The sequence below is a fragment of the Leuciscus leuciscus genome, assembly GCF_965113295.1.
Source record: "Leuciscus leuciscus genome assembly, chromosome: 24".
Classification (NCBI taxonomy): domain Eukaryota; kingdom Metazoa; phylum Chordata; class Actinopteri; order Cypriniformes; family Leuciscidae; genus Leuciscus; species Leuciscus leuciscus.
This window is the reverse complement of record NC_138723.1, coordinates 23,897,868-23,925,751: the sequence shown is the minus strand read 5'-3', so window position 1 is coordinate 23,925,751 and position 27,884 is coordinate 23,897,868. Positions and strand designations below refer to the sequence as shown.

Sequence of the window (27,884 nt, the reverse complement as noted above, 5' to 3'; positions counted from 1 at the left end):
AATATCAGTGGATTTTTTTAGTCACTTCTTTATTAATTACTTATTTTAATTACGTTGTTTATTATGTGTATTTCAATATGTGCGTGTTTACTCAATCACTATGACGTATGGGCGAGCGGGCGGCGCACGCACGCGTGTGATCCAGAGATTCCAGACCCAGCTAATGGATGTCAGAGATGTCAGATGTGTCTGTTCTTGTTCGTCATGGCGCCGTTGCAGCGAGGATGAGTACGGGGTTTTTCTTTTTTAAACTCTCCCATATTCTACTCCTCTAACTCCTGTATGCTGCGTTTTTACCCTCGAACCTGAGTCCATTTCGTCTGGATCGGAACCGGCCATGACCGTGGAGCAGAATGTCCTGCAGCAGCACTCTCAGAAGGTAACCCGCGCGCACCGCCCGAACACACAAACCCGGCTCGGCCCTGTTCGGTTCGGCTCGGTTCGTTCGGTGTCATAAGGAGGGTTATGTTGGCGTTGAATGTGCCAGTGGCTCAGTTTGATTGCTGCGGCCTAGTTATAGCATCACATTAGCCGCGCCTCACGTTTTTGTGTTTGTTTTTATTTATTGGACCTTTTATGCTTACATACTTAAGAGTTGTTTATAAATTAAACAGTTTAAAACAATAAACAGCTGCAAATAAAACAACACAACCCCGTATAACTAACAAAATCTGCGAAATATTATCGTTTGTGCTAACAGCTAAAGCTGCTAAACTTGCTCCTCAAAACGCCCTGAAATCTCAGTGAAACTCTTAAATTTGACTAAATACCCCGCAAAGTCTCTGTTTGAGTGTTCAGAAGGGTAATGCTAGCTCTTGTTGAGTTTGTGTTTAATGTAGCTCGTGTGTTTATGTTCTGACACCCACACATCTGCTGTAAAATATGTTTGTAAACATTAGGCATTTCATGTTCATTTGTGCCACATATTTGCGTTTTTTCTTCATTTATTTAATCTGTTTTTAAACACGAAACTTGTTCTTGTTGGTTTGTGTTTATGTGGGATTCAATTTCGTCTTTTTTTAAACATACTTTTGTCTGTTCATAAACATTAGTTTTGTTTTGTGGGATTATTGCATCTGTAAACATTAGGGCTTTCTTTGATTTTAATCTGGTTAATTCTTTAGTTTATTTTTGGCATTTTAGCTTTGTTCATTTATGTAATCTTGTCAAGTTTACACATTTAAATAGCACACATTTTGTAAAGAGACTCTTGATGTCTTTTTTTTGTGACATTATTTTATCTTTTTGTAAATATTAGGCTTTTCTTGTTAGTTTGTGTTGTGTAATAGTGTTTTTATAGATTGAAATTGAATCTGCTTTCAACCAAATGTCTTTTTCTACTGGTTGTTTAATATGATACATCTTAAGTGTACGTTGATGGGTTGTTTTGGCTTTTAATAGCAGTATAATGATCTGTTTAGTTAAAAATAGGCTGATTATTCATGAGATTGTTATGTAGTAACTGAAGAAGTGATTTACTGATCTTAATTACACAATTTCAAACCTGAGTTGCAGCAGATGGTGGGGAATATAAAACTGTGTGTTTCGCATAAACTGAAAGTGAACGGGTTGTAAGGTTCAGCAGTCCTTATTTGGCGCAGAGCGTGTGTTGCTTTATCATGTTACTGTAGAGAAATGTGTGTTACTTGGCCCAGTGCATCCATACCACAGTCAGGGAGGGGTGTGCCACCGTCAGTGTTGAGACGTGCCCGCTCCGCACATAACACGTTCCGTGTCATATCTTGAGCGGAAAGGCATGCAATGCATTAATAGGTCAGTGAAGCATCCCTTAGCCACTGGCTGTTCGATTATGTAATGATGTCAGTAACTCGAGACTTATTATGAGGCAAGCAGAAGAACATTTGTGTATGATCCGATAGAGCCCATACTAAAATGATCAGATGAGTAGAAACAAATCAGTCATACTGCGTTTCGGTTTTGGGAGGAGCGCTGCTGTTCCTCCCTCTTCGGCTTGGCACAGTCTATGTTTGACTCCTGCTGTTCCTGATCGTAGCCAGGACTGAGATAAAGGGCCAGTACTCTGTTTCCCATCCAGAGATGTGAGATGTTGTTCTGTTTGCAGTGTGTCCTGATGCTCCACAGTGATGCTGGTGACAGCAACCCGTTTGATCCTGGTCTTGCAGAGCGATATTTTTAACGTTTGATCCATTTGCCAACTTATTCTGCCAAAACCCGCCCACTTTGAGACAAAGAGAAAAAATGACCATCCGCAGTTAGCTTTTTTTTTTAATATGACATTTAGTGTTGGGTGAATGAATATCATGTTTACTTTATAAGTCTCAAGCGCATCTCTTGGGTTTTGATAACATTATACACTTTAATATTTTTTTCATGTTATGACTGCAAAGCCAATCTCAGTGTAAAAATAGGGGAAATAAGCACACAAAAATTAAATGCACAGTGTGAGTCGATGTGAAGCTGCATAGAGGGGATGTATAGTCATGAGCACAGGAAAGATTCATTTTGATTTACTTAACAGTTGAAAAAAAGTAATTTTTCTTGCGTTTTCCTCACAGCACCAGCAGACATTACTGAACCAGCTGAGGGAAGTTACTGGAACTACAGATGTTCAGCTCTTACAGCAAGCACTGCAGGTGAGCTTTCAGTTTCAGTAACTCTATATATGATATACTTGCAGCTGATTTACTAGATGGACTTTTAATATCATTTTCTCAAAGACTAGTTAGTTTCTTAGTGCATGTAATGAAAGGTGTTTGTGTCCAGGCCAGTAACGGTGACCTAGCCGAGGCGGTTGCCTTTCTCACCGAAAAGAATGCCAAGGTCCCGCAGCAAGATGAAGCCACCTATTACCAGACGGCCCAAATCACCAATGATAGATACATCAGCGTGGGCAGCCAGGCTGATACAAGTACGTATTTAAATCTAAGAACAATGATTGGCCGGAATCCAGGGAAAGATTATGCTGCTCTGTGATGAAGTACAATGAAATGCCATGACGCAAAGGAACCAGCTGTAAATGCTTTGTTCCCGACAGCTTGCAAAACTGATTTATAAGCAGTTCTAATATATATATATATATATATATATATATATATATATATATATATAAGACTATTTGTTTTAGATTTCAATCTGTATTTTGGTACCTGAACTTGAAAAGTGAGACTTTAGGATTGATTCACTAACTTCTAAACTGCAGGAGTGAATTTGCTCTGCTGTGTCAAACCAGAGAATTCATATTTTTGCCACACGTCTTACTGAAATTCCTCTTTAGGAAAGAGAGACAGAAATGAGACATCATGTAACTCATAACAGTAGGAGCTCTGGCAGCTCTTTTATAAGTGCATGCACATCATCTCAGAGAACCAGACCTTTAAAGATCCAGCCTGCTGCTCCTCCCAGCTTGTTTTAAATGATTATGACACAAACCCCAGTCCTACTACTGAGAAAATGCTGACGGGGAATGTTAGTTTGGCATGCTTCCTCATGTTTTTATCTGAGCTCTCAACATGCTTTTTTCCTATCACTATGACAATGTGTTATAAGAGCTGTCTAACTAATGAAATATCAAACAGGCTGATTAATCAGGATATTGCTGATTAATTTTGATATTCTTGGCATTGGCTTATTAACAAAAGTGTTCAATGTTACTAAATGTTTGTGCATTATCACAAAATAAAACAATTGACTCCCAAGCACAATGCGACACCCATCGTTTTCTAGTAACCCACTTTCGGATGTTCCTGTGATTTGTTTCAGATGTAATTGATCTCACTGGAGATGATAAAGATGATCTGCAGCGGGCCATCGCCCTCAGTCTGGAGGAGTCGAACAGGGCTTTCAGAGAGACAGGCATCACTGATGAAGAGCAGGCTATCAGCAGGTGGGGTTTTAACTGCAGATTTCAGTATAAAATGAATCGCATAACAAGTAGAGTTGTATCAGAACTCTTTTATTCCGTGTGCGATCAGACAGAAGTGATGTTTGGCGTCTTTGTGCTTCAGAGTCCTGGAGGCCAGCATCGCTGAGAACAAGGCCAGCCTGAAGCGCACACACACAGAAGTATGGAGCGATTCACCCAACCCGTACGACAGGAAGAGGCAGGATAACTGTCCCGTAGGGCTGAAGAACGTGGGGAACACGTGCTGGTTCAGTGCAGTCATACAGGTCAGTGCCAGCCGCTTTGATTGCTTTACAATTAGAAACATATTTGCTTATTTAATGAACTGAAAAACAACAAATGACTATTTTTAATTGTCTTATTTGATTTTATAATTCCCCAGACAGTTCAATTGTTAGTCTCACATGTTGCAGATCTGATCTGAATGAAGACGAGTTGGCCTTGCATTGCACTTAAACAAAGAGATAATGCTGTATCAATGCATCAGTATATTTATTATTTTTGAAGATGACAAAATTCAATATGTGCATCTAGACAGTGCTGGATCATGTTTAGAGAGCTAGAGTAGATGAAATATGCCAAGAAAAAAATATGATAAATAAACATACACTAGTTTGGGCTCATTAAGATAAAAATTTTTATAAAAGTATACTTTTTTCAGCAAGGATGCATTAAATTGATCAAACATTTCAGTAAAGACATTTGTAATGTTATAGAAAATTATATTTCAAATAAATGCTGTTCTTTTAAACTTTCTATTAATCAAAGAATCCTGAATTTTTTTTATTATGGTTTTAAGCAATTTAATTTAATTTAAGCAGCACAACTGTTTTTCAACACTGATAATAAATGATTCTTGAGCATCAAATCAGCATATTAGAATGATTTCCGAAGGATCATGTGACACTGAAGACTGGAGTAATGATACTAAACATTCAGCTTTGTAATCATAGGAATACATAAAATTTATAATTACAAATTACAAAATATATTAAAATAGAAAACTAATAATATTTTGCAATATTACTGAATTATAATTGTTTTTACTCTATTTTTCATAAAATAAATGCAGCCTTAGTGAGCACAAGACACATTAAAAAATTTTACCATTAAACTTCTTACCTCAAACATTTGAATGTGTGATTACATTGTTCACAGTAATGTCCAAGACTTGCTGTTACCGTCTCAAAAACGACAATTGTAACTTCTGGCTTTATGTATATTATTGCTTTTATAAAACAGCGAGAACTGTAATATTATAAAATAGACCTGGTTTTACATTTATTATTTTTTATTTGCTATTTAATTTATTTATTACATTTAATATCGTTTATTAACCTTACTGTAGGCTTTTTATATTACCAAGCAAATTAGCATATTAATATAGCACTCATTTATGTGCGTATATCGGCATTTTTACAACAACTTGGAGTGTGACTTCAGGTTCTACTGAGGCCTGATTGTTTGTGTCTGTTCGCGATGTCAGAACATGAACCATGTAGAGAGCTGAGTAATGATCGCTGAGTACTGTCACATGCTGTTTACCTCCTGTGTGTAACCTGACGCCTGAAGAAGCCCCCGCTCATGTAAGAACCGCAGCCGATCTGGCGCTCAGAGCTCTGTGCGTTTATAGATCTGGACGAGGAGACTCTAAATGTGTGAATCTGTCACCAAAAACAAGACATCACTCATTCACACTATGATACTGTAGCGACACTTCAACTAAGCATGAGAAACATGCCAAATGCGTTTGCGTTTTGTCTAACACAAGGTTGTGTTGACATTCAGTGCTAGTACACACTGTTTTCAAACACTGATATTTATCTTTTTTATCCATCTATATTTTCCAGTCTCTTTTTAACCTGCTGGAGTTCCAGAGGCTGGTGTTGCATTATTCCCCCCCTGCACGGATGCAGGACTTGCCCCGCAATCAGAAGGTGAGATTGCCGCCCGATACCCATGTCCACCGTGGTTAACAACAACTCGCATGCCATAAGAGCTTCCATTTCTCACCGAGACACACTTCCAGCAACTGTGACCTTGCTTGATCTGGTTTGAAAGCACAGTTGCATGCTGTGACATTATCGTGCTGTTACGAGCAGTGATTTTCACCCATCTGACTGGCCTGTGACCAGAGGAGGTGAAGCAGAGGAAGTGCTTTATCAAGGTCCCTGTGTTCTAGCTGTTCAACTGTCACATCAGCTCCTCCAGACTGTGTTTTTAAGTGGAAGAAGTAGTGGACAGTGTCCGGCTCAGCAGGCCAACTGCTGTCTTTGTGATTTCTGTCTTCGTGTCTTTCTCTGGGGACCCTGAGCCTGCGAACGGGGTCAGCAGACATGGCCGCTAATCTGAGCTTAACCTCATCCGCTGATAGAAGACCACAGAGCCCTGGATTCATTCTTTTCTCTCTCCTTATTGCTCATACTTTTCGTCTGCTGGGTCAGTGGAGAAGCTGTTTCTAGACTTTAATCTATTATCATTTAATACTGTAGAAGAAAATCCAGATGATGTGATCTGATGAAGGTTTCTGACCCCTGTGTGGCATTTAGATGTTTGTAAGGCAAAGATCTCCTTAACTGATTGCAGACAGACCCAACTAATCAACTCTCATCATTCAAATTCACTCAACAATTAGCCATCATACCTTATATCCAGGGCCTAAAACTAACATTTTGCGACATCTGCCAATGAAATGTACCGGCCATAAATATTTATTACCGGCTACAAAACAGTAATGACACAAATTTTAGAGACCAGTGAAAATTCACAATCCTCTATTCCAATTTCATTATCACAGCTAAAACTACTAGCCTAACTAATATCAATTTAAAACATTATTAAAGACAAGTAAACAGTTTTACAAACAGTAAATAACAAATAATCGAATTACAAGCAAAAGCACATAACCGACTATGTTTACTAGAATTCTCTTTTTTGATTCTCTTTTGTGTGAATTTGTTGGCTCAAGCGCAAGAAGATGTGAAAGAGTTCTATTCAGCATTTACGCGCTGTCTGAGACACGGCTTTCTGGTCACTCGCTTCGGATGTAACGAATTGAGCTCCCTTTCGTGACTTGCACTTGAATATTTGAATTCTCAAGGCTTAAACTTTTGTGACGATGCAGCACTGGCCCAACAACTGTCCTGAGTATCGTTCATGTTTGTTCACATTCATGCATTGTTAGAATTCATAAAAATGTTACTGGCCAACTGGCGTCAGACACCGTTTTATATACTTGCCAATGCGTGTTAATTTTAGGCCCTGCTTAAAGTTAACATTTTACAGTTTTATGCGTTTGGCAGACATTTTATCAGTTGTGTATTCATTGGAAATCAAAACCCATGACCTTGGCATTGCTAATGCCATGCTCTGCTGTTTGAGCTGCGGGAACACTTTGTGTTTTTTTCTCTGTGGCATTTAAGAATTTGGTCTCCATTTGTATTCCCACAGGAGCACAGGAACCTGCCCTTCATGCAGGAGCTGAGGCGCCTCTTCTCCTTGTTGGTGGGTTCCAAGCGGAAGTATGTGGACCCGTCCCGAGCCGTGGAGATCCTCAAGGACGCCTTCAAGTCCAGCGAGTCTCAGCAGGTAAGGCACCGAAAGACATATTATAAAAAACTGGGTTTTCCTATGCTCTTTTAAAATAAACGAGTGCTTCTGTGTGGACATACTGACATTCAGAACATGAAGTTTGGGCTCAGTAAGAATTTGTAATGTTTTTAAGAAGACTCTAATGCCCACCAAGACTGCATTTATTTGATCAAAAGTTCAATAGAAACAGTAAAACTGCAAAATGTAGCTGTATTCTATTTGAATATGTTTTAAAATGTATTGTATTCCTGTGATGGAAAAGCTGAATTTTACAGCTTCATTACTCCAGTCCTCAGTGTCACATGATCCTTCAGAAATCGTTCTAATATACTGATGAAACATGATTATTATCAGTGTTTGAAAACTGTTGTGCTGCTTAATATTTTTGTGGAAGCTGTGATACGTTTTTTCAGGTTTCTTTGATACATAGAAAGTTCAAAAGAACAGCATTTATTTGAAATAGAAATCTTTTGAAAAATAAGAATGCATTTATTTAAAAAAAAAATCTTACCAATCCCAAACTTTTGAATGGAAGTGTACAATAAAATGTAATAATTTAAACATAATCACAGTACTTCAAAACAATGAGCATATTAGCATATGCCTGCCCACATTTATACATTACATGCATATCCTGTATTCAGCAATTTGACTGGCGTGTCAATGCTTATATCACTTGCAAAGAGGTTAGCTAGTCATAACAGAACTTATTTACATACAGTATATATAGTCTTAGAGATACAGTAGCAAAAACAGCCTGTTTCATTCCAAGGTTCAGCAAATGGTCATGAAATTGCAACATTTATTGTACAAGAAAACTAGATTAACATATCATAAGTGGGCTTTATTTATTTATTTATTTAATAGGGACAATGCACAATATATGTACTGTACCAGATTTAGCTAAAAGCTAATTCCCATCTGCAATCCCTGGGCTGTTTTTTAGGGAAAAAACTAAATGCTACAAAAATAGGGACCTATTTATAGAGCTCTAAATATTTGTGCCAAGGGTCAATCTGTTTTATACCCTCTCAGCATCATAGATAAGCCTGACCTTTTGATTAATATGGTGCATTTTTGGCACATGTGCACTTAGTAAGAGAACAGACAAGTACAAAATTGTTGCTCTTGGACCAATTGAGATCAGTTGAAACATTTGTTCAGGATTTGAATTGGTTTGTTTGTTTGTACAGCAGGATGTGAGCGAGTTCACCCATAAACTCTTGGACTGGCTGGAGGACGCGTTTCAGATAAAGGCAGAGGAGGACAGGTGAGATTCTGTACATCTTACCAGAAGTTCTGATGACCACAAGTCTGTATCTTTTTCTCTGTATCTCTGTGTTTCTCTCTCATATCATTCAGAATGATGTATGACCACATGACAAATTCAGCTGGAACAGGCATTAATGATGATTAATGTGGTACATTAACCTGTATGACTTCAATTAGCACGTTAAATACCTGCTGAATGCAGTCCTCGTGTGACTCCTACAGCCAAAGGACGCTGACTCCTCTAGTCCCGAACATTTCCAGCCCCATGCGACTCTGTTTGCTCTTGTTCTACACAGGGAGGGAGAGAAGCCGAAGAACCCGATGGTTGAGCTTTTTTATGGACGTTTCCTGGCTGTGGGCGTCCTGGAGGGTGAGTATCCATCGGCTGTATGAGTCCTGTCCCCTAGTTAATAAAAGTGACCTTGTGTTATTAATGTGCTGTGGAGAACCCAAGATGTAACGGTCATCGATGTGTGAGTGGTGCTGGGCTTATTAAACATGACAGCACTGATCATAGCTGGTTACATGCAGACTGCTTATTAGGTGACCTTTTTACCTCCTTAAATTGTTAAGCTCATTTGAGTTCCAAATTAATCAAAATATCATTGTAAACCTAGTAAAACCACACCAAAATGTCTGGTTTCTTATTTAAAAATGTTTAGTTTTAGGATGAGTGTTTAGTATTTCTAATAAGATTAAGTCAATTAATAAGTATACTACCATTTAAAAGTTTGGGGTCAGTAAGATTTTGTTATATTTTTTTAAAGAAATGAATACTTGTAGTCTGCAATGATGTGATAAATTGATCAAAAGTGACAGTAAAGACATTTATATTATTACAAAAGATTTAATTTCAAATAAATGCTGTTCATTTGAGCTTTTTATTCATCAAAGAATAAAAATAAAAAAAGTATCACAATTTGTACAATCAGTAAGTGTTGAACTGAACTTGAACTGAACTGAACAAGTAAGATTGAACTGTTTTCAACACTGATAATAATAAATGTTTCTTGAGCACCAAATCAGCATATTAGAAGGATTTCAGGAGGATCATGTGACACTTGAAGACTGGAGTAATGAGGCTGAAAATATAGAAATGGAAAAGTTATTTTAAATTGTAATAATATTTCTAAATATATATTTTTTTTAGCAAATAAATGCAGTCTTTGGAAGCATAAGAGTCTTTTAAAAAAAGTATACAATCTTACACACCCCAAATTGATTAATATATGTATGTGTGAGTGAATGTAAGGCCATAAACATTCTGCGCAAGAACATTAATGCAAATGATTAATGTAGCTATGCTGTCTCAATTTATTACGCATGTTTTTGCATTACATACTTTCACTGCGATGCATCCATATGGTGCCCACTAAATAAAGTGATTACATGGATAAGATAAGACACAGAGCACATTACAGAGAGTATTTAAAGTCAATGATGTGAGCATGTGTGTGTTCACAGGAAAGAAATTTGAGAACACTGAGATGTTTGGGCAGTACCCTCTCCAGGTGAACGGCTTCAAAGATCTACACGAGTGTTTAGAGGCAGCCATGATTGAAGGAGAGATCGAGTCTTTGCATTCTGCTGAGAACTCCGCCAAATCAGGACAAGAGGTTTGTAGAGATGTTGTCTCTGTCTTTTTTTCATCCCAGTGCGCAACAATACCCTCAAACACCTAAAACTGTCCTCATATTCCTTCTGTTGGCCATCCAATCACAATCTTTGAGGTGAGAGAAAAAAACGAAACATTTGACCTCTGACCGAGATGTTACATAATGGCTTTTCAGTCATCAGTGGGCAGACCGCCCTGGGCAGAACCCTTTGCAGCTGCTTCCTGCTAATTACTTCAGCTGAGTGCAAATAAAGAAGGAGATTCTCTGGTGTACATTATTCTGGGCACCAACAGGCTGGGATGTTAATGAAAGCCCAGCACACTGTCTCTCTTTCAGAATGTGATCAGGCATTGTGCTCATTCCAGCTGTCAGCATGGGGGGGCGGAGCTGGGGTGGGTCACATGGATGGGCCTCTCATGGAGCATGCTGGGGTTAAAAGACTACCACTGACAGATTTTTGAAGAAACAAAAACTTAATATCAAATCAATCAAAATTCATTTAATGACTTTAAAGCCATTTTTCCCACTTGTTTCTCACTTGACCATTATTGGCAAATGAGAAGTTTGACTTCAGTTTTTTTCTTTTTCCAGCACTGGTTCACAGAACTCCCTCCAGTTTTGACCTTTGAACTGTCGAGGTTTGAGTTTAATCAAGCCTTAGGCCGACCTGAAAAGATTCACAACAAGCTGGAGTTTCCCTCCATGCTGTACATGGACAGGTTAGTGCAATTTTCTCCATCCCCCTTCATCAAAGTTGTACATGAATTTTGAACAATACCCGATCTTGTCTTAGGAAAAATTGTATTATCTTTTTTGATCCACTTCAAATGTTGACTACTGTATTTCAAACTGAAAACCTTCAAACTTCCAGCTTTTAAAAATCCTTCAAACTTTCTGGTCAGGCTTTCTCAAGCAAACATCAAAGTTTGTTTTGACCGACCTTTTTATCTAGTTTCATAATATTCTTTTTAAGATCTTTTCGTTTAGTAGTAGCCTATTTTTTTATTTATTTTTTGTAAAATGGGGGAACATTTCTCATTGACCTGTACTGTTCCCTAGTCAAAGTCGAAACAATATCAATGACATCATTGTAATGTTTGCAGATTTTATTTTTATTTTTATTGTTTTGATAAAGTTGTTTCTTGATGCCACATCACATAAAGAAGCAATTGTATACTACTTGTATAATATAGTGTATGTATATTGAATAATACAAGCAAAACGAAAATTACTTCCAGTTTTCAGTGAATTCAGTTATGCAATTGATTTCAGGTACATGGACAGGAACAGAGACATCACGCGGATAAAACGAGAGGAGATCAGAAGACTAAAAGAGCACCTGACTGTCCTCCAGCAGCGACTAGAGAGGTTTGTTAACTCTATTTAACCTCTGCTCAGATCTAGAGCTAACCTGCTGTTAACTTGCATAGCAGGAGAATCTCAGATTTCAAAATGAAAGATGCCGTTAATGGAAAGATTAAAGTCACATGCTGAGATTTGGCTGTAATTTGCCTGAAGAATGAGTATGAGGTGACTTTCTTTTTTCATATTTCTGCTGTCGGTCTATAGACAACCAACACTTTTTTCTTATTTGAGATCCGTTTTTTTTCCTTCAAAACGTTCTCTATGACAGGTATCTGAGCTATGGCTCAGGGCCCAAGCGGTTTCCTCTGGCCGATGTTCTCCAGTATGCCATGGAGTTTGCTTCCAGCAAGCCTGTGTGCACTTCACCTGTGGAAGACATTGATACAACAGCACCACCTGGTGGCATGACTGCACAGCTGCCATCTCCAGCAAGGCAAGTTTTCTAAAACAAAACAAAACTATTCCAAGAGGGAAATATTATTTAGTATAGTTCTGAGATATTCAAGTGTTTTCTGCTTGGACTTCAGCACAGGGGATCAGCCGGATGCATCTGTCTCACCCGAGGGCTCCAGCTCTGGTCTGCAGGCTCAGCAGCAGCAGCAACAACAACAGCAGCAAAGGGTTTCAATCCATAAACCATTCACTCAGTCTCGCGTGCCGCCGGATCTACCCATGCACCCTGCCCCACGAAACATCACTGATGAGGAGCTGCGGGTGCTGGAGGGCTGTCTGCACCGCTGGAGGAGCGAGGTGGAGAATGACACCAGAGGTACAAACAAGCATGCATGCAAACATGTGCTCATACTGATTTCCTGTTGCTTTGGGCTTTATAAATGTACATGTTTCTCCCTGATCTGTGACAGATCTGCAGGCCAGTATATCCAGAATCCACAGAACGATCGAGCTTATGTATTCTGACAAGTCCATGATGCAGGTAAGAAGCTTTTTGAGTTCTCCGATAGTTTTCTATCCATCTCAGAAATGACCCCAGAATGAGTTCATCTTGTACTCGATGCTGCGTTTTAGGTGCCGTACCGGCTGCATGCCGTTTTGGTCCACGAGGGTCAGGCAAACGCAGGTCACTACTGGGCGTACATCTACGACCCACATCACCGACAGTGGATGAAATACAATGACATTTCAGTGACAAAGTCGTCCTGGGAGGAGCTGGTGCGAGACTCGTTCGGTGGATATCGCAATGCCAGCGCATACTGCCTCATGTATATTGATGATAAAAAACCCTTCCTTATTGAAGGTAACCTCATCTGCATGTGCTAATTTTTGATTCTCCTATGACCCTAGTGAAAAATATATATACAAAAATGTATTTGAAATACATTTATTTCATGCCAAGTATACTACTAATATATTTGCATATTTATGTACTCAATAAAAATACCCTGCAATTGTACTTTTGGTATACTAAACTGGCATTAGTCTTCTAAATTGGAACAGCTAATTTTATACTTAATGCACTTTAATTGTGCGGAAATAGTGCTGAGCTCCAACTAAAGTTATACTTAAGTATATTTGATTGTGCTAAAGTGGAACTATTGCAAGTATACTTTAGGTACACTTTAAATATCTTGCATTTAAAGGTTAATATTATTCAAAGTTCATACAATCCTTATCAATATTGACATTAAAACACATTTTATGTTTAATATTATGAAATGAGTACAAGTAGTACTCCAAATAACATTTAATTATAATTTTTATATCAATAAGTCTCAAGCGATATGTCAGTAAATAATATATGTTAATATATTGGAACTATACTTAGTATGAAATAAATGTATTTTAAATATATTGCTTTTTTACTAGGGAGTCAACACAGCTAATGAAGCAAATAGTGAAATCTAAAAGCGTTTATTTGACATTTATAGATAAAATTAAGGAATCAATTTATTAATTAAATTTTTTTTTTTAAAGTATACTTTTGAAAATGCCACATAAATATGTATTTAAACCTGATTATTTAATTAATTTTAAAAGAATCAAATCTCAGCACTGATCAAAAGTGAAATATACAATAAATAAGTTTGAAACATTCATTGGTGAATGTCTAATGCCATTATTTAAAAAACATTTGACAAGTGAGTTTAGATAAGCTATTGGCTTGCATTTTTCTTTTCTTTTTTTAAAGTCGAATTTAAACCACAAAATGTCTTATCAGTGTATTATTGCATTGTTACATCTAAAATTTTAAACATGAAATAGTTTTTATTTGTCAGTTTGGGAAAGTGATTTAATAATTTATTATTTTTATCACATTTAACTACATTGAACACCTTTAAGGTGTGTCTATTTATTTGCCAGTTTGAGGAGTATTTACATTATTGGTTACTTTCTTTTATTTTTAAGTGGCACTCCAAGTCCTCCTTAATTTATTTAGCTGTGTTTTGGGTACAGAATTGTCCCCAGAAGTTTGCTAAATGTCGATTTTTATATATATGTATTATATATATGTATATTTATACATGTCGATTTGATAAGAATTTTAAGTAAATGTTGTTGTTTTTTTCATTTAGAAAAGTTTTTTTTTTTTATGTTTAGGGATCAGTTTCAAATAGTCTGTTGTAATTGTAATTTACTTTATATTAATAAAACAGCAGGTAACATATGTTCTCATTTAAATAGATGGATGTGTTTGTAATGCTGACTGTCTGCTTATGTGTATCTCAGAGGAGTTTGATAAGGAGACGGGGCAGATGCTCAGCGGCTTGGACAAGCTCCCTCCTGATCTAAAGGAGTATGTTGAGGGGGATAACAAGCTCTTTGAGAAGGAGATGGAGGAGTGGGACGCTCTACAGGCCCGCAAACTCCAGCAGGAGAAACTGGCTCTGGCCGCCGCCGCCGCCAGTGTGGCCGCCCAGCCCATGAGCACTGAACCCTGCCCTCCAGACAATACCGGTGAGCTGAGTCTGTAAACATACTGTCTGAGACAACCGTCTTTAACTCAAGGAAACTCATTCTCTGCTTCCTCAACAGCCCCTCAGCATGACCCAGAGTACATGGAGCAGCAGTCGCCCACCGGAGACTCCAAACACCTGCAGGAGGACACGCAGAGAGCCATCAGCAAAGCCGCAGCTGAGCATGATGAGAAGAGTCCAGAGGCCCTGCTCAACACAGTAAGACACACACAAACACACGATGAAGCAGATCTGGCTCCTTCAGATGGTTCTGGAGACCAAAGGGTGTGTTTAGAAAGTGCTCTTTTCTAGTTGGATGTAGGGCAAACATTCATGTCTACAAATGTGAAGTCATGGCAGTAGGTCTGAATTGTGTGGGTTTAGTTTTCAAGAAGGGCAAGTATGTGTTAGTTTCATCTCATGCCATTTGTGCTTTTTTCACCTGTCTTATGAACATGTTGGACTTTGGGTATTTGGCTCTGATCGCTCAAATATCCAAAGAAAAGCTCTTGATCCATGTTGTGTTGCGTTCACGCTTTGCTGAATGAATGTGATTCTTTCCATCTGAATGTGTAATTATTTTCTATGCTCAAGTACTTTCATATCTAAGTTTAATATGCAGATACAGCCAAGTGATTCATAAGATGTCTCGTTTCGAAGGCTGTTCCCTCCGAAGGTTGCATGTGTTAGCCACATGTCAGAGCATGTCTCATTTCAGATAAATTAAGCATTCAAAAAAATGTATGAGGTGTAATTACTGTAATTTCTTTCTTACTTTAAGAATGTAATGGTTACTTTTCTGAATTGAGACAGCCCAAATGACATATGCAGCTTACAAATGCGACACCTGGAGGGCATTTGAAGTGTGAGACAGCCATAGTTTGATTATTGCTTCTATTGTTCTCCTCAGTTTTAAGTTTCTTTGGATAAAACTAAAAGATTAAATGATTTCCCTGAACAAGCAAAACTGTTTGGGGCAGAGCTATTTGTTTGCTCAGCCAATCACAAACATTATCCCAATTCAGTTTGGGGACACTAGTGGCTTAGTGTGCTGCACACGTCCTGAAAAGTGAAGCCAAATCATTGAATTCTCCCCCTGGTGGTTGGCTGCAGTATAGGTCATAAACCCCACCCTCTCCATGTATTCGAAAGGGATGCGAGCCAAACTAAAAAATCCAATTACACTTCAAATAATTTTTCCCCAAAGATGTTTTCTGTCATTTTGGGTATTTCTAATTGGCAAGGGCTGTTTTTGGGATATTTTGGCTTCATTTTTCTACAGTGAAAGAAAGTGTGGACATGTTGTCCATCTTTTTTTACAGTCTATGGTAGTGGCGTAGAAACGTCACACTTTAACTTTAAAGTAACAAGTCTTGATTCAGACCAGGGCAGTTTGTATCAATCATGTTCTCATTTATATATGTAAACTCACTTTGTAGCAAGAAAGATTCGATTAGTTTACTCACAAGTACATGCTTTCTCAGTTCTTCTGGCCCACATTCTTTTGCGGCGAGCTACTTTTTTCCTCTCTCTGTTTCTCTTTGTCTCAGTCATCTCATCCCGACAGCGAGGTGACCTCTGACCCCTGCCCTCCCCCTGACCCTGAGCAGGACGACTCCGCCTCCTCTCCGCCCGCACCTCAGCGGGTGGTGGAGGTGGCCATTCCTAATGTAGGAACCTTCGTCATTCAGTCGAAAGAGGGAGGTTATGATGATGAGGTAGAGTTCTTGGAGGCATTTGGTCATGAGAGTGCTGCCCAAAAGATCCCAGCATCCCTTTCACAACCTGCTCTGGCTTGCCAAACCCATTTCAGATTAGTATTATTTGCAATTGACTCCCACAGGACTTCCAAAAAAACTAATGCTGCCCCCTTTAAAATGTTACAGAGTAGAATATCCTTCCATTTTGCCTGATTTTTCTTCTTCGTGAAGCATGTAGCACAAGCTTCAGATCATTGTGCTGTTTATTTTTATTTAAATTATGTTAGTTCACCCAAAAATGAAAATTCTGTCAGTAATTACTCATCCTCATGTTGTTCCAACCCCGTAAGACTTTCGTTCATCTTCGGAACACAAATTAAAGGGGTGGTTGATTGTGATTTCACTTTTTTCATTTTAAATAGTGTGTAATGTTGCTGTTGGTGCATGAACATTATCTGCAAAGTTGCTGCGCTGAAAGTTCAACGTAAGCAGAGATATCGTCTTTTAAAAATCAGGAAGTTTAATGCCTACAAAAACGACTCGAATGGGACTACAACGAGATACTTCCCGGGTTTTATACGTAGCTAACCCATGCAAAAAAGGGGGCATGGCCATATTTCTGCGGCTTTGTCGAAGAGGAAGAGTTATAGTGGAGAGCTGTAGCCATGCCGTCGAAAGTGTGTTATTTTCACCCAGCTGCCAGGTCTTCTGTGTTCGGGCTTCATATGGACGCTGTAGTTCGTCAACAATGGCTAAAATTTATGTTTGATTATGTTCCTGAAAATGTCAATCGTAATAGCTCTCTGTGCTGCGCATTTTACGGAAGACAGCTTCCAGAATCTCCACGAATTCAATGCCGGATTCAACAAGAAACTCTTACTAAAACATGAAGCAGTTCCAACTTTACAACCAGAGACAACAGTTGTTGGGCCACAACCTGTAAGTAAGACTTAATCATTTTAAATGTATTTGCATGTATAATTTCAGACGTAATGTTTTAGTTTTATCAAGGACGTAAACAAATGCCAGCGCTGGCTTCAGTAGCCACTTACACGTACAAACGCGTACAAACATTTTGAACCTGAATTTGTAATTATGTACTAATTTTGTAAATGTATTTTCCATGTATATTTTATGACGATCGATTTGATCAGGAACGTAAACCAATGCCAACGCTGTTTGTTTATAGCCAGTTAGTTCGATGCTATTTTGTGTGTATAAGACAAACGTGTATAAAGTTACAAAAAATTATATAGCCTAATCGCAACAGCAAACTTCAGCTGCTGAAGTTAAAACAATAACTTTAAAAAACTGTATTACTCAGTCATTTATTCAGTTATATTAAATGTTTAATCAGGAGAAAACCGTATCTCAAAAGCTAACAAGCAGCAGTAGCATTTTCAAGTAACAGCATATCGGAATTCATATATAATAATAGTAGATTAGAATAGAATAATAATAATAATAAAAAATTTACCATTCAGAAACGTTTTGTAAGAGCCGTGTTTGCGGAGGTTGCTTGACTCTCTTCATTGCCGCTTTCTGGGTCTGATCTGGCTCAAACTGATACGGCAGTATTGACACCATTATTTACATTTGACCGGAGCACATGCAACTTTCGCCCGTAAAGGTAATGGGCGTGAAGTTTCCGGACAACATGCACTACGCAGTTTAGCCAATTACAACACACCGGCCCAACTAACCAATCTGAGCCCATTGCCTGTTTCCGAGGGAGTGGTTTCATAGAATCAGGAAGTCAACCAGTCGTTCAAATGACAGAGGAGAAAGCAGCTTACAATAAAGGTGAAATTTATGAAAAATAAGAATTAAAAAAAACAAAAAACCCCGAAGACATGTTATATTGCACCCCACAAACACAATCATGCAAAGAAAAAAAGCAGTAAACCACCCCTTTAAGATATTTTTGGCTCACTCCTTCATAGGCTTCTAGGTAATTGATATCTGTTAGCCCAGAAAATGTAGTAAAGACATCGTTAAAATAGTCCAAGTGACTACAGTGGCTCAACCTTAAGTTTATCAAGCGACGAGAATACTTTTTGTGCGCAAAAAACAACAAAAATAACGACTTTATTCAACCATCTCTTCTCTTCCATGTCATTCTCCTAAGCTGTTAGTGTAACAGCGCAGCGCTTCTGGGTTGTGATGCGTGTGATGTACAACCCAGAAGCGCTGCGCTGTTACACTACGTGAACTCACGTCATAGGCCCACACAGAAGAAAATTAGTAGTTGAATAGTCGTTATTTTTGTTTGTTTTTGCGCACAAAAAGTATTCTCGTCGCTTGATAAACTTAAGGTTGAGCCACTGTAGTCACTTGGACTATTTTAACGATGTCTTTACTACATTTTCTGGGATAACAGATATCAATTACCTAGAAGCCTATGAAGGAGTGAGCCAAAAATATCTTAATTTGTGTTCCGAAGATGAACGAAAGGCTTACGGGGTTGAAACAACATGACGGTGAGTAATTACTGACAGAATTTTCATTTTTGGGTGAACTAACCCTCTAACATCTACACTGCTCACTATGGCGTTTATAACTGATTTAAAGAAGCAAAAGACACATTAACCTGCATGATGATCCTGTTTTGAATGTTTAATCATCCTAAAATGCTGTGGGCATGATATCGAATTAGCTTTTCTGTACTAAGTTAATTCATTTACTTCAATGGGTTGACTTGAGTTCATTCGCTGGTGGCTGAGCTGTGTTGTGATTGGCATGCGGACTGCCCAATGAGAGTTTTGGAGGCGTGGCCGGTGTAGTAATAACCTTCCCTCCTTGGGCAGGCGATGATGACCCCAAACATGCAGGGTATCATAATGGCCATTGGCAAATCCAGGAGTGTTTATGACAAGTGTGGGCCTGAAGCAGCGTTCTTCAAGGTACATGACCTGCTGCATGCCACACCCCTTGTGCATCTCATTAGCTCTGACCACACCCCCTCTCCCTGAGCATCTCATTGTTATCTCTGTGAGCTGCCTTTTTACACTGCAGGCTATGTAAAAACCCTCTGCATCCTGTTTTAATATGCAAATGAGATTCTTTATATCACTCATCCACTGTAGATAGAGAAGTGTGTGTAGGTTTGCTGTGGGTGATGCTGACACACAAGATTGGACCAACACAAGCCTTCAGTACTTTGGTATCGATACTGATGAAATGACACTAGTGCTGTAAATGTGTAATTCCATGTCAATTATTCGTAATTAATTTATTTGATCTAGGTGATAAGCATAATGTTCTGTTTAAGTAGAAAACAAAATAGTAATTTGTAAGATAATTTGTTTTTGTTGGGTTCGGCAATTAATTTGTAATCAATAATTATATTAAAACATTTTATGTAATAATAATTATTTATACTAAATCATTTTATATATTTACTAAATATTTATGTTTTTATTTATATTATTTAAAGGGGCTATATAGAGTTGTTATTAGTGACACCCGGTGGCTGTTTAGTGAAATGCAGTAAACATCACATCCTTTTGAATCTCCCGGCAAAAACGTCTGAAATCTTTCATATGAAAATCAGTCCACACGTTTTCATAGACAACCTAGGAAGTCGGGGAAGGTCTCGTTTTATACGTTTTATTACAAGCTGTTCACACATTTGCAATAAAAAAAGTGATACATATAGCCCCATTTAATATTTAATATATTTGTTATAAGATTTATTAATTATTTTATAATAAATGTAGCAACTTCCATTACACTTCCATTAGTTAAATGCTAAATCTCATGTCATTGCATTATGCTTCATGTCACACTGTGCCATTCGGGTAAGCTACTGAAATTTCTAAGTGATGATCCTGAGGTACTGCAGTACTTTTTTGCTGTCAGTCTACTGTAGAAATTTGAATTGAGTGCAATTGCTGCTGTGTGTTGGGAAGAGTTTTGTCCTCTTAGATAATGCATTATTGTGTATTTCACACAACATAGCAAAATAAAGTGAGTGCAATTTAAAATCTGTGCATTTAAAGACTATTCCATTAAATCATTTAAGATCATAAGTGGTTAGTGAGAGTTGTTTTACTGTCAGATCTCTATAGGCCTCTGTTGTTTTGTGTCTTTGCTGATGTCCAGCTGTGTGTTTTCACTCTGCACGCAGGCTGCTATTACCACAGTCACTATTTTTTTATCTTCTTGTCTAGATGGAAAGATTGAGTTATTTTCTTGCTCATTTTCATTTTGGTTTTGACACTTCTAAATAAACATGCACCTCTATCTCTAACTTTCTCTCTCGGCTTCTTTCTCTCTGTAACAGGCAATGAAAGTAGAGTACACTCGTTTACTGAGGTTCGCTCAGGAGGACACACCCCCTGAGAGGGACTACCGGCTACAACACGTCATTGTTTACTTCATACACAACCAGGCGCCCAAGAAGATCCTGGAGAGAACTCTGCTGATGCAGTTCGCGGACAGAAACCTTGGCTTTGATGAGAGGTAAAAGTTAAATGAACCATCTCTCGACAAACTGCAAAGAATATCTTTCAAATTCAAGCAAGTGCAAAATAAACTGACTTGGTTTGATTGCTTAATTTAACACAATAGCTAGGTAACTTGAGAGAAGTTTATTTAATTTTTTAAGTGCTTACTTGATTCCACATAGTTATACTAAAATATCTTTATAAAATGTGTTTAAAAATACAGTAATCATTTACAACTTTACAAAAGATGTGGAAAATCGACAAAAAGACTTTGAACCGAATAAAAAAAGTACAGCAAAAATTCATACTTTTTTTCCAAAATGCTTTTGCTGTCACTGTTTCTAACAGGCTTGGCTCTGAAATGCCCTTTGATTTCACTTTTGTACGGCGATTGTATTCTACAGTTAGTTGAGCATCACATTGACAAATATGAAAGACGAGCGTTAGCCACACAATGCCGTTGCTTGACAGAACCGCCTCACTGATAACTGATTGAGTTTAGAAGACGGGAACCCTATTCCAAAGGCCAGTTCCATTTCAAGCCTCCCAGACTGACACAGAGAGTGATTATCAGCTTGTCACAGCAGTCGCTGCCGTTTCTGATCATTGTGTTGTCAAACAGCTTCCTGTCTGCGCCACCCAAAGGCTTTTGTCTCGTTACACTGTCTCGTGTGTCTCCAGAGCAGACTGCACGCTCCGATGAGGAACGTGATCCATATTCATAAGCAAATTGATTTCTTTCTCCTCTATTTTGAGCGAGGTAATTAGATTGATGTGAGCCTGGTCCCAGATGCGACGCTATCTTTCCATTTTGTTTTGGGTAATAAAGTATGATTCATGGGCAGAGGACGCAGCTCGTTCCTGAGAGCATCTCATGAGTCACGCCTGAGCTCTAACGTGGCGGCCCTGTTCTTCCCTGCAGGTGTAAGAGCATCATGAAGGTGGCACGTGCTAAACTGGAACTCATTAAGCCTGACGAGGTGAACATGGAGGAATACGAGGTGAGCGAAATGTTTCTTAGGGTTGGGCTCTGTTCGGAATTTAATTGTGAATGCTTGCTAAGTCAGTTTCTGGCTTAAATTATTTGACAATTCTGCATCGTTTACAACCTCAGTTCAATTTATGTACAAATGTTTTGTCGCAAAACTTGTTGGACTAATGACTCTTTTATAAGTCTTTTGTGTGACTGTTGAATTTCTTAAAAATTGCAATTTAGTGAATTCATCTTTAAAATTCCAGTGCATATATATATATATATGAGAATAGATTTTCTAAAATGACTTGCGACAGTCTTGGACAAATAATGGGATATTGAGGAGAAGTAAAAAGTTTGCATGTTTTGCTACTTTTCAACTGTACTTTTTCTTTTTAAAATAATGTTATTTATGCCCATTTTTTTGGACACAGATGTGGCATCAGGATTACAGGAATTTCCGTGAGACGACAGTGTTCCTGTTGATCGGCCTAGAATTATTCCTGAAGAAAAGGTGATGCTTTAGTCATTCATTTCTTTATTTTTCTCTTAATGTACATTGTCTATGAAAACAATTGAAACGAAGCAGAAAAGGGCCCTCTCCAGAGCCCTTTTTTATAATATCTCCACTAGATGGCAGCATATTCTGTTTTATTAACTTTAGCTTGCCACAAAAACAGTAATTGCTTCAAAAAAGAAACATTTAGCATGTAACTGTTTAATTATTTATTTATTGCAAATGTGTCATCTTATATATATTTCAATTACAAATCAGTACTGTGAGGTATTAAGATTTTCTTTTCACTCTTTACTGCAGTTACGTGGAAGCATTGATGTACCTGGTCTACGCCTATCAGTACAACAAAGAGCTCCTGGTGAAGGGCCCATACAGAGGCCATGATGAAGAACTGATTGCCCATTACCGCAGAGAGTGCCTGCTAGTGAGTGAATTAACCACCACCTCTTAACCCGCATCTATGATCGGATCAAACTGTGCCCCTAACAGCTCCAAAACTGCTTTCAGATCAGTCTAAAACACGATGATGCACAAGCTTTCCTGTAAACATTGTTTCTAACGCCAGTGACTGGAACAAGTCTGGTTAGCTTTTCAGTTTAGAGTGCATTAAGGGCAAAGGTTTGCATATGTGTGGTTTTGCAAACATTTTAAGTCCAAAATGCTGTTTTCATTTCCTGTCAAACTTTCGATTAGGGTAAAGTTTTTCATACTTTACCCTACATGGATTCACTTAAGGTTTAAAATCTGAAAGTTGAGTCTTCTATTTGTTGCTGTTGTAAATCAGCTGTAATAAAAGTTTGCTTTGACTTCCATTCTCCCCGTCTAGTACGGCTGTACCCGGTGACCTCCTGCACGACCATTGTGCTCGTAATATAATCATCAGTCCTGGAATAGGAAGCATACTGCGCTCAGTGTGTAAACACATTAGCGGGAAGCACGTCGCTGTCCTTGTTTTACCTTTTGCGAGTGCTGCATAGGCCTTGACTTCATCTCAAGCTGTGCTGTTTGCCTTTGCTGGCTTTAATTGGAAATATTGCTAACATTGACATAGCTAATGTACTGCGATTTATTTTTATTTTTTGTCTTCTTCGTATTCTAGCTAGTTGCTAATTCCAGCAGAATGGCGAAAGGGGCAGCCACCGCTTCTGAAGTTTAAGAGCGTTTATTTGCAGTGGCAAAGAACATCAGCTTTTTACGTCAGCTTTTTTCAACAGGATGTTCGTCAGGATGTTTTTGTCGAAGTGACAAAGGTTTGCAGACTGTGTATTGATTTTATTTCTTGTCTTTTTTTTTGTGTGTCCCGCAGAAGTTGAATGAGCACGCAGCCGCCCTGTTCGAGACAGGCGAGGAGACCGAGGTGAACGCGGGTCTGAGCATCATGAACGAGCTGGTTGTGGCCTGTATTCCACTACTGCTGGTGGATGAGATGGAGGAGAAAGACATGGTGGCCGTGGAAGACATGAGGAACCGGTGGTGCTCATACTTGGGCCAGGAAATGGAGCGTAAGTCTTCAGGGTGGGATCGTTTGGAATCTCACGATTTCGACTAGATCCTTGGGGTCACGAATCGCTTCTCGATTTTTAATCATATTTCGATTTAATATAGTATAACTATTTAGTACAAAATTAATTGTACTTTAATTTTTGCATAATAGCGTTCAATCAGAGTCTTTAATCAGAGGTTAATTTAATCAATAAATAAAATTAGAGTAATAATACTTTATAGTGCTGCTGACAAATCAAATGAAACTAATCTTTGGCATAGAAGCTGTAATATTGAACATTTTAACATATTAACACATTTTAACACAACAACATATTTTGAATATTGAAATATGAGAATTAAAAGATTGATTTACACAGACTGTTTAATGCATCTCAGAGGTGGCATAAATGCATTTACACTGCAATTACAATTGCATAAATAATACTATAATATTTGTTTTTAAAAATAACATTCTGAATATAGACATATAAAAAAAGGAAATAGTTTAAATATGATTCTAAAGCCATCAGTAGGTGTTTGCAATTTCCTGTCTTAACGAGTCATTGAAACATTTCATTCATTCAGAAACGGCGCAAGTGACTTTCTTTATAAATGGGTCATTGAATCATTCACTCAAATAAATCGTCCAAAAACACGGATCCTTTCAGGAACCAAACCCAGTGTGTGGATCAGAGACGTGCAACGGTTCTGCTCTGGCTTTGATTGGAAATATTTTCGGTGTCATTCTAACTGCATTCAAACAGGTTCCATCACACTGTGAACACATTCACTCAAGGTGTGTTTTTGTTTGCTTTCTGCAAAGTCGTGAGGTGTGCGCTCTATAAACTGTCTGGATGCTGCACTGCAGAGGACTTCTGCTTTTTTTTGTTCTGACAACATTTTTATTAACTAACTAACATTAACATAATCCATTTTTTAAAATTGAGAATTGACTTAAATCGGTATAAGGTTGAAAAGTGACTTCATAATATTACATAATTTTTCCCCTACCCCTGGTAAGTCCACCTTACAGATACTTTGAGCTTTTTATGTGCCACACACACTCAAACTTGTGTCCTTTTCATCACCAGCTAATCTGCAGGAGAAGCTCACCGACTTCTTGCCCAAGCTGCTCGACTGCTCAACCGAGATCAAAAGCTTTCACGAGCCGCCCAAACTCCCAGCATACTCCACGCTGGAGCTGTGCGAGCGTTACGGCCGGGTCATGACGTCGCTCACCCTGAGTCGGACCCCTGCAGACGGCAGATGAGCTGCGCAGACTTCACTAACACATGCCTTCCTTAAAGCAGGGCTTTCCCAAACCTACCCAATTTTCCTTTCTCTTTTGCTGCTAGAGATTTTAACTTTATCCTTATTGGTATTATTAATATTATTTTTGAGGATTCTGTTATATTTTAAAGCTAATGCAACAGTAAGAACGGTGTGAAACTAAGCAGAGACAGTATAGTTCACCTAAAAATAAGTTTGGGCATCATTTACTCGCTTTATTTGGTTCAAAACCCGTATGAAAAGGAGAGCAGAGCATTCAAGCTGCTGCAAGTGGATGGGGACCAGAGACACCACCGTGGTCACCATTTATGTTAATTATATTGAAAAGAAGAAAGTCATACGAGTTCTGAGTGACATGCAGGTAAAGATTTCTATTTATTTTTGAGTGAACTATTTTTTCAAAGTGAAGAGTGGTATCATTGTGGTGCTTTAGACATTGGCGCATGCAGCTTTAGCTTTGTGAAACGAGGTTGAGGATTCATTTCAATATTTAGTTTTATTTAGTTTTATCCCCCCTCCCCCTCATTTAACATAAGAACAACCTGCCACACCGCCCTCAGTTTGTTACAGTGTTACTGCATTGTTTTGATTTGTTTTGATTTTCTAAGGACAGTAAGACAAAAAGCTGGAGGTTCTCAGACAGGTCTGTGCACCTGACAACTGGGACTTTAACTCAAGTTTTAAGTGCTGTGGTTGGAAGCCATGGGACATACTGTGGCTTGTTAATACATTGAGAGAATAAAGTTTTATTTATGGCTCTTTTAGGCCAAATACATATTTTTTTAAATGTTCCTAATCTTTATTGAACTTCGCATTGAATGAAACTGTGCTGTGCTACTTTGGGTATCTCAAAGAGAACAGAGTATGTTTTCCGCATGGACTCGGATAGATTTGTCTGCACCTGAATCCTTTTTAGACTCTTCCTGAGTTTCTTAGATACAGAAAAAGCCAGGTATTGAGTAAAAAGGCACAAACACTATTGCTCTCCCAAAGAAAACTGATGAGAACACAGTCCTATACTGAAGTACACAGTACTATACTATACTACAGTCCATCGCTGTGCATTCATATTATAATGTGCAGATTGAACATGCTTTGTTGCATTTTTTTCAAGATAGCTTTAAAGGGGTTTTGATGCCAAGCATCAACTAGAATTAAAAGTTTAGCATTCAGACAGGTGGAAAACTCCTGGATGGATGCACTCAGCCTTACCATTGTACATACTTACACCTTTATGTTTGTGTCAAAGAGTGTGATTTTCTTTTTCTTTTCTTTTTTTATCAGAGCAGCTTGTTCAGTGCATATGACTTTAAAGGCTTAAACAAAGCTGACACAAATAAACAAACCAAAACTCACTGTAAATGCATGATTCTCTCTGATTTAATGTACTGATCCACAAGTGAGCAATTTGGGGAGTGGCGTATGACACCGACCACGCCTAGACGTTTGTAAATACATTCTATTTGTTCTGTAAATGCCTGTTTTGTGCCATTTTTGTCTTTTCATAGCTATTTTTCATCTTATTCTGGATGACATGGTACAATACATTTGAACAAAATGGGTAAAATTCTGAGAAGCCATTAAAATTTGAAAGCAAGAATAGGGTTTCTAGGAAATGTTTTAATGTATTAGGGTGTTTTCACACTTGGTTCGATTGCCTGGTCCGAATTCGAGTTCGATTGCTCCCCCCTTTCTGCCAGAACTGCACTCAGTGACCCACTTTAGAAATAAGGTCACTGATGGAGAGATCCAGCAGAGCCGTCCTTTATCACGAGACTAGCCAAAGACCTGCTTACTAAACACAGAAAGGAACGAACTGACCAAAGGCTCTAAATACGATTTCTTCTAATATGTGGATTGACGGCATACTCTATCACCCAAATCCAGCCTTAAAAGCCTGATTACTGCATGAAGGTAAGACCAGATATGTGTTAAGATCAAGTTGCATTAATTTTGTATTAGTAAAATTGAAATTTGGCAATGCTTTTTATATTATTCATGGAAAAAACTAAACAAAAATAATAAAAACTTATAATTCATAAATTCTGGTTTCGAAAAACTCCTTCGGTAAATATTAAGCGCTCATTTAATTTCGTGATAAAGACTTTTTGTGTTGGAGACGTTGCGCGCGTGACGTCAATTTGGCGCGAATCGGCCCTCGGGGCATGTGAGGGAAGCCGCAGCTGAGCTCGCGACAGTCTACATTTTTATATTTTACGACGTTTGTTGTTTTGTAATATTTAAGGTAAGTGAAGAACTGTTCTAGCCGGACATGCACACGAATTATACAAGTAGGTAATGAGTGACATCTGTCGTTTGTTAACATCACATCCATCTAAACAACCCTGAAATATGAAATACTCAACTGAATCAAATCATTTAAAGTCCAGGCGTTCATAAATATGAATAATTATATATCACAAATAAATGTTAAATAATTGTCATTCGTTGTTTATAGACATTAATTTGAAGTGTTTGCTGCTTTTATAGGATACTAATGACACTTGAAGACTCATTAATCTGCCAATCGGCCAAATGTTGGTTTGATGTTATTGATAAACTTGTATATAAAATATTGTGTGTTTTTTTTTCTTTTTTTTTTTTTTTACAATAACTTACTACTAACAGGGTTGGTTGGATTAATTTTAAGAATGAGATTAGTTATCATATAAATAAAACCTTGACATGAGACTATGCATGTATATTAATTAATTGTGAAGCATTATGTAATGTAATAATGTTTATTAATATCATTCATTAATGTTTAGTGAAAGTGTTACCCTATTCTTTTTTTTCCTGGACAGCAACCATACAAAATGTATAAATGTATGC

General features: G+C 38.0%; 1 protein-coding gene and 1 long non-coding RNA gene across 3 annotated transcripts; both read left to right on the top strand.

Moving 5' to 3' along the window:
• The first annotated feature begins 137 nt into the window (after positions 1–137).
• usp25 (ubiquitin specific peptidase 25) lies at positions 138–26,414 on the top strand. 2 transcript variants are annotated; one of them, XM_082157001.1, is made up of 26 exons: positions 138–379; positions 2,538–2,615; positions 2,746–2,890; positions 3,742–3,865; positions 3,987–4,149; positions 5,734–5,820; positions 7,334–7,471; positions 8,668–8,744; positions 9,043–9,116; positions 10,211–10,362; positions 10,954–11,081; positions 11,635–11,730; positions 11,996–12,160; positions 12,255–12,496; positions 12,591–12,661; positions 12,754–12,982; positions 14,413–14,640; positions 14,719–14,858; positions 16,190–16,357; positions 19,147–19,242; positions 20,625–20,803; positions 21,710–21,788; positions 22,195–22,274; positions 22,578–22,701; positions 23,584–23,779; positions 24,854–26,414. In XM_082157001.1, exons 1-26 carry the CDS (start codon positions 338–340, stop codon positions 25,030–25,032), a joined length of 3,480 nt encoding a protein of 1,159 aa, XP_082013127.1. In that variant the 5' UTR covers positions 138–337; the 3' UTR covers positions 25,033–26,414. The 2 variants fall into 2 exon arrangements, with proteins under 2 accessions (XP_082013127.1, XP_082013128.1); XM_082157002.1 differs by lacking the exons at positions 16,190–16,357; positions 19,147–19,242 and having other exon boundaries at positions 139–379.
• On the top strand, positions 23,787–24,117 carry LOC309488684. The gene is made up of 2 exons (XR_014202236.1): positions 23,787–23,908; positions 23,943–24,117. It is a non-coding gene; the product is annotated as an uncharacterized lncRNA (long non-coding RNA).
• Positions 26,415–27,884: the final 1,470 nt, after the last annotated feature.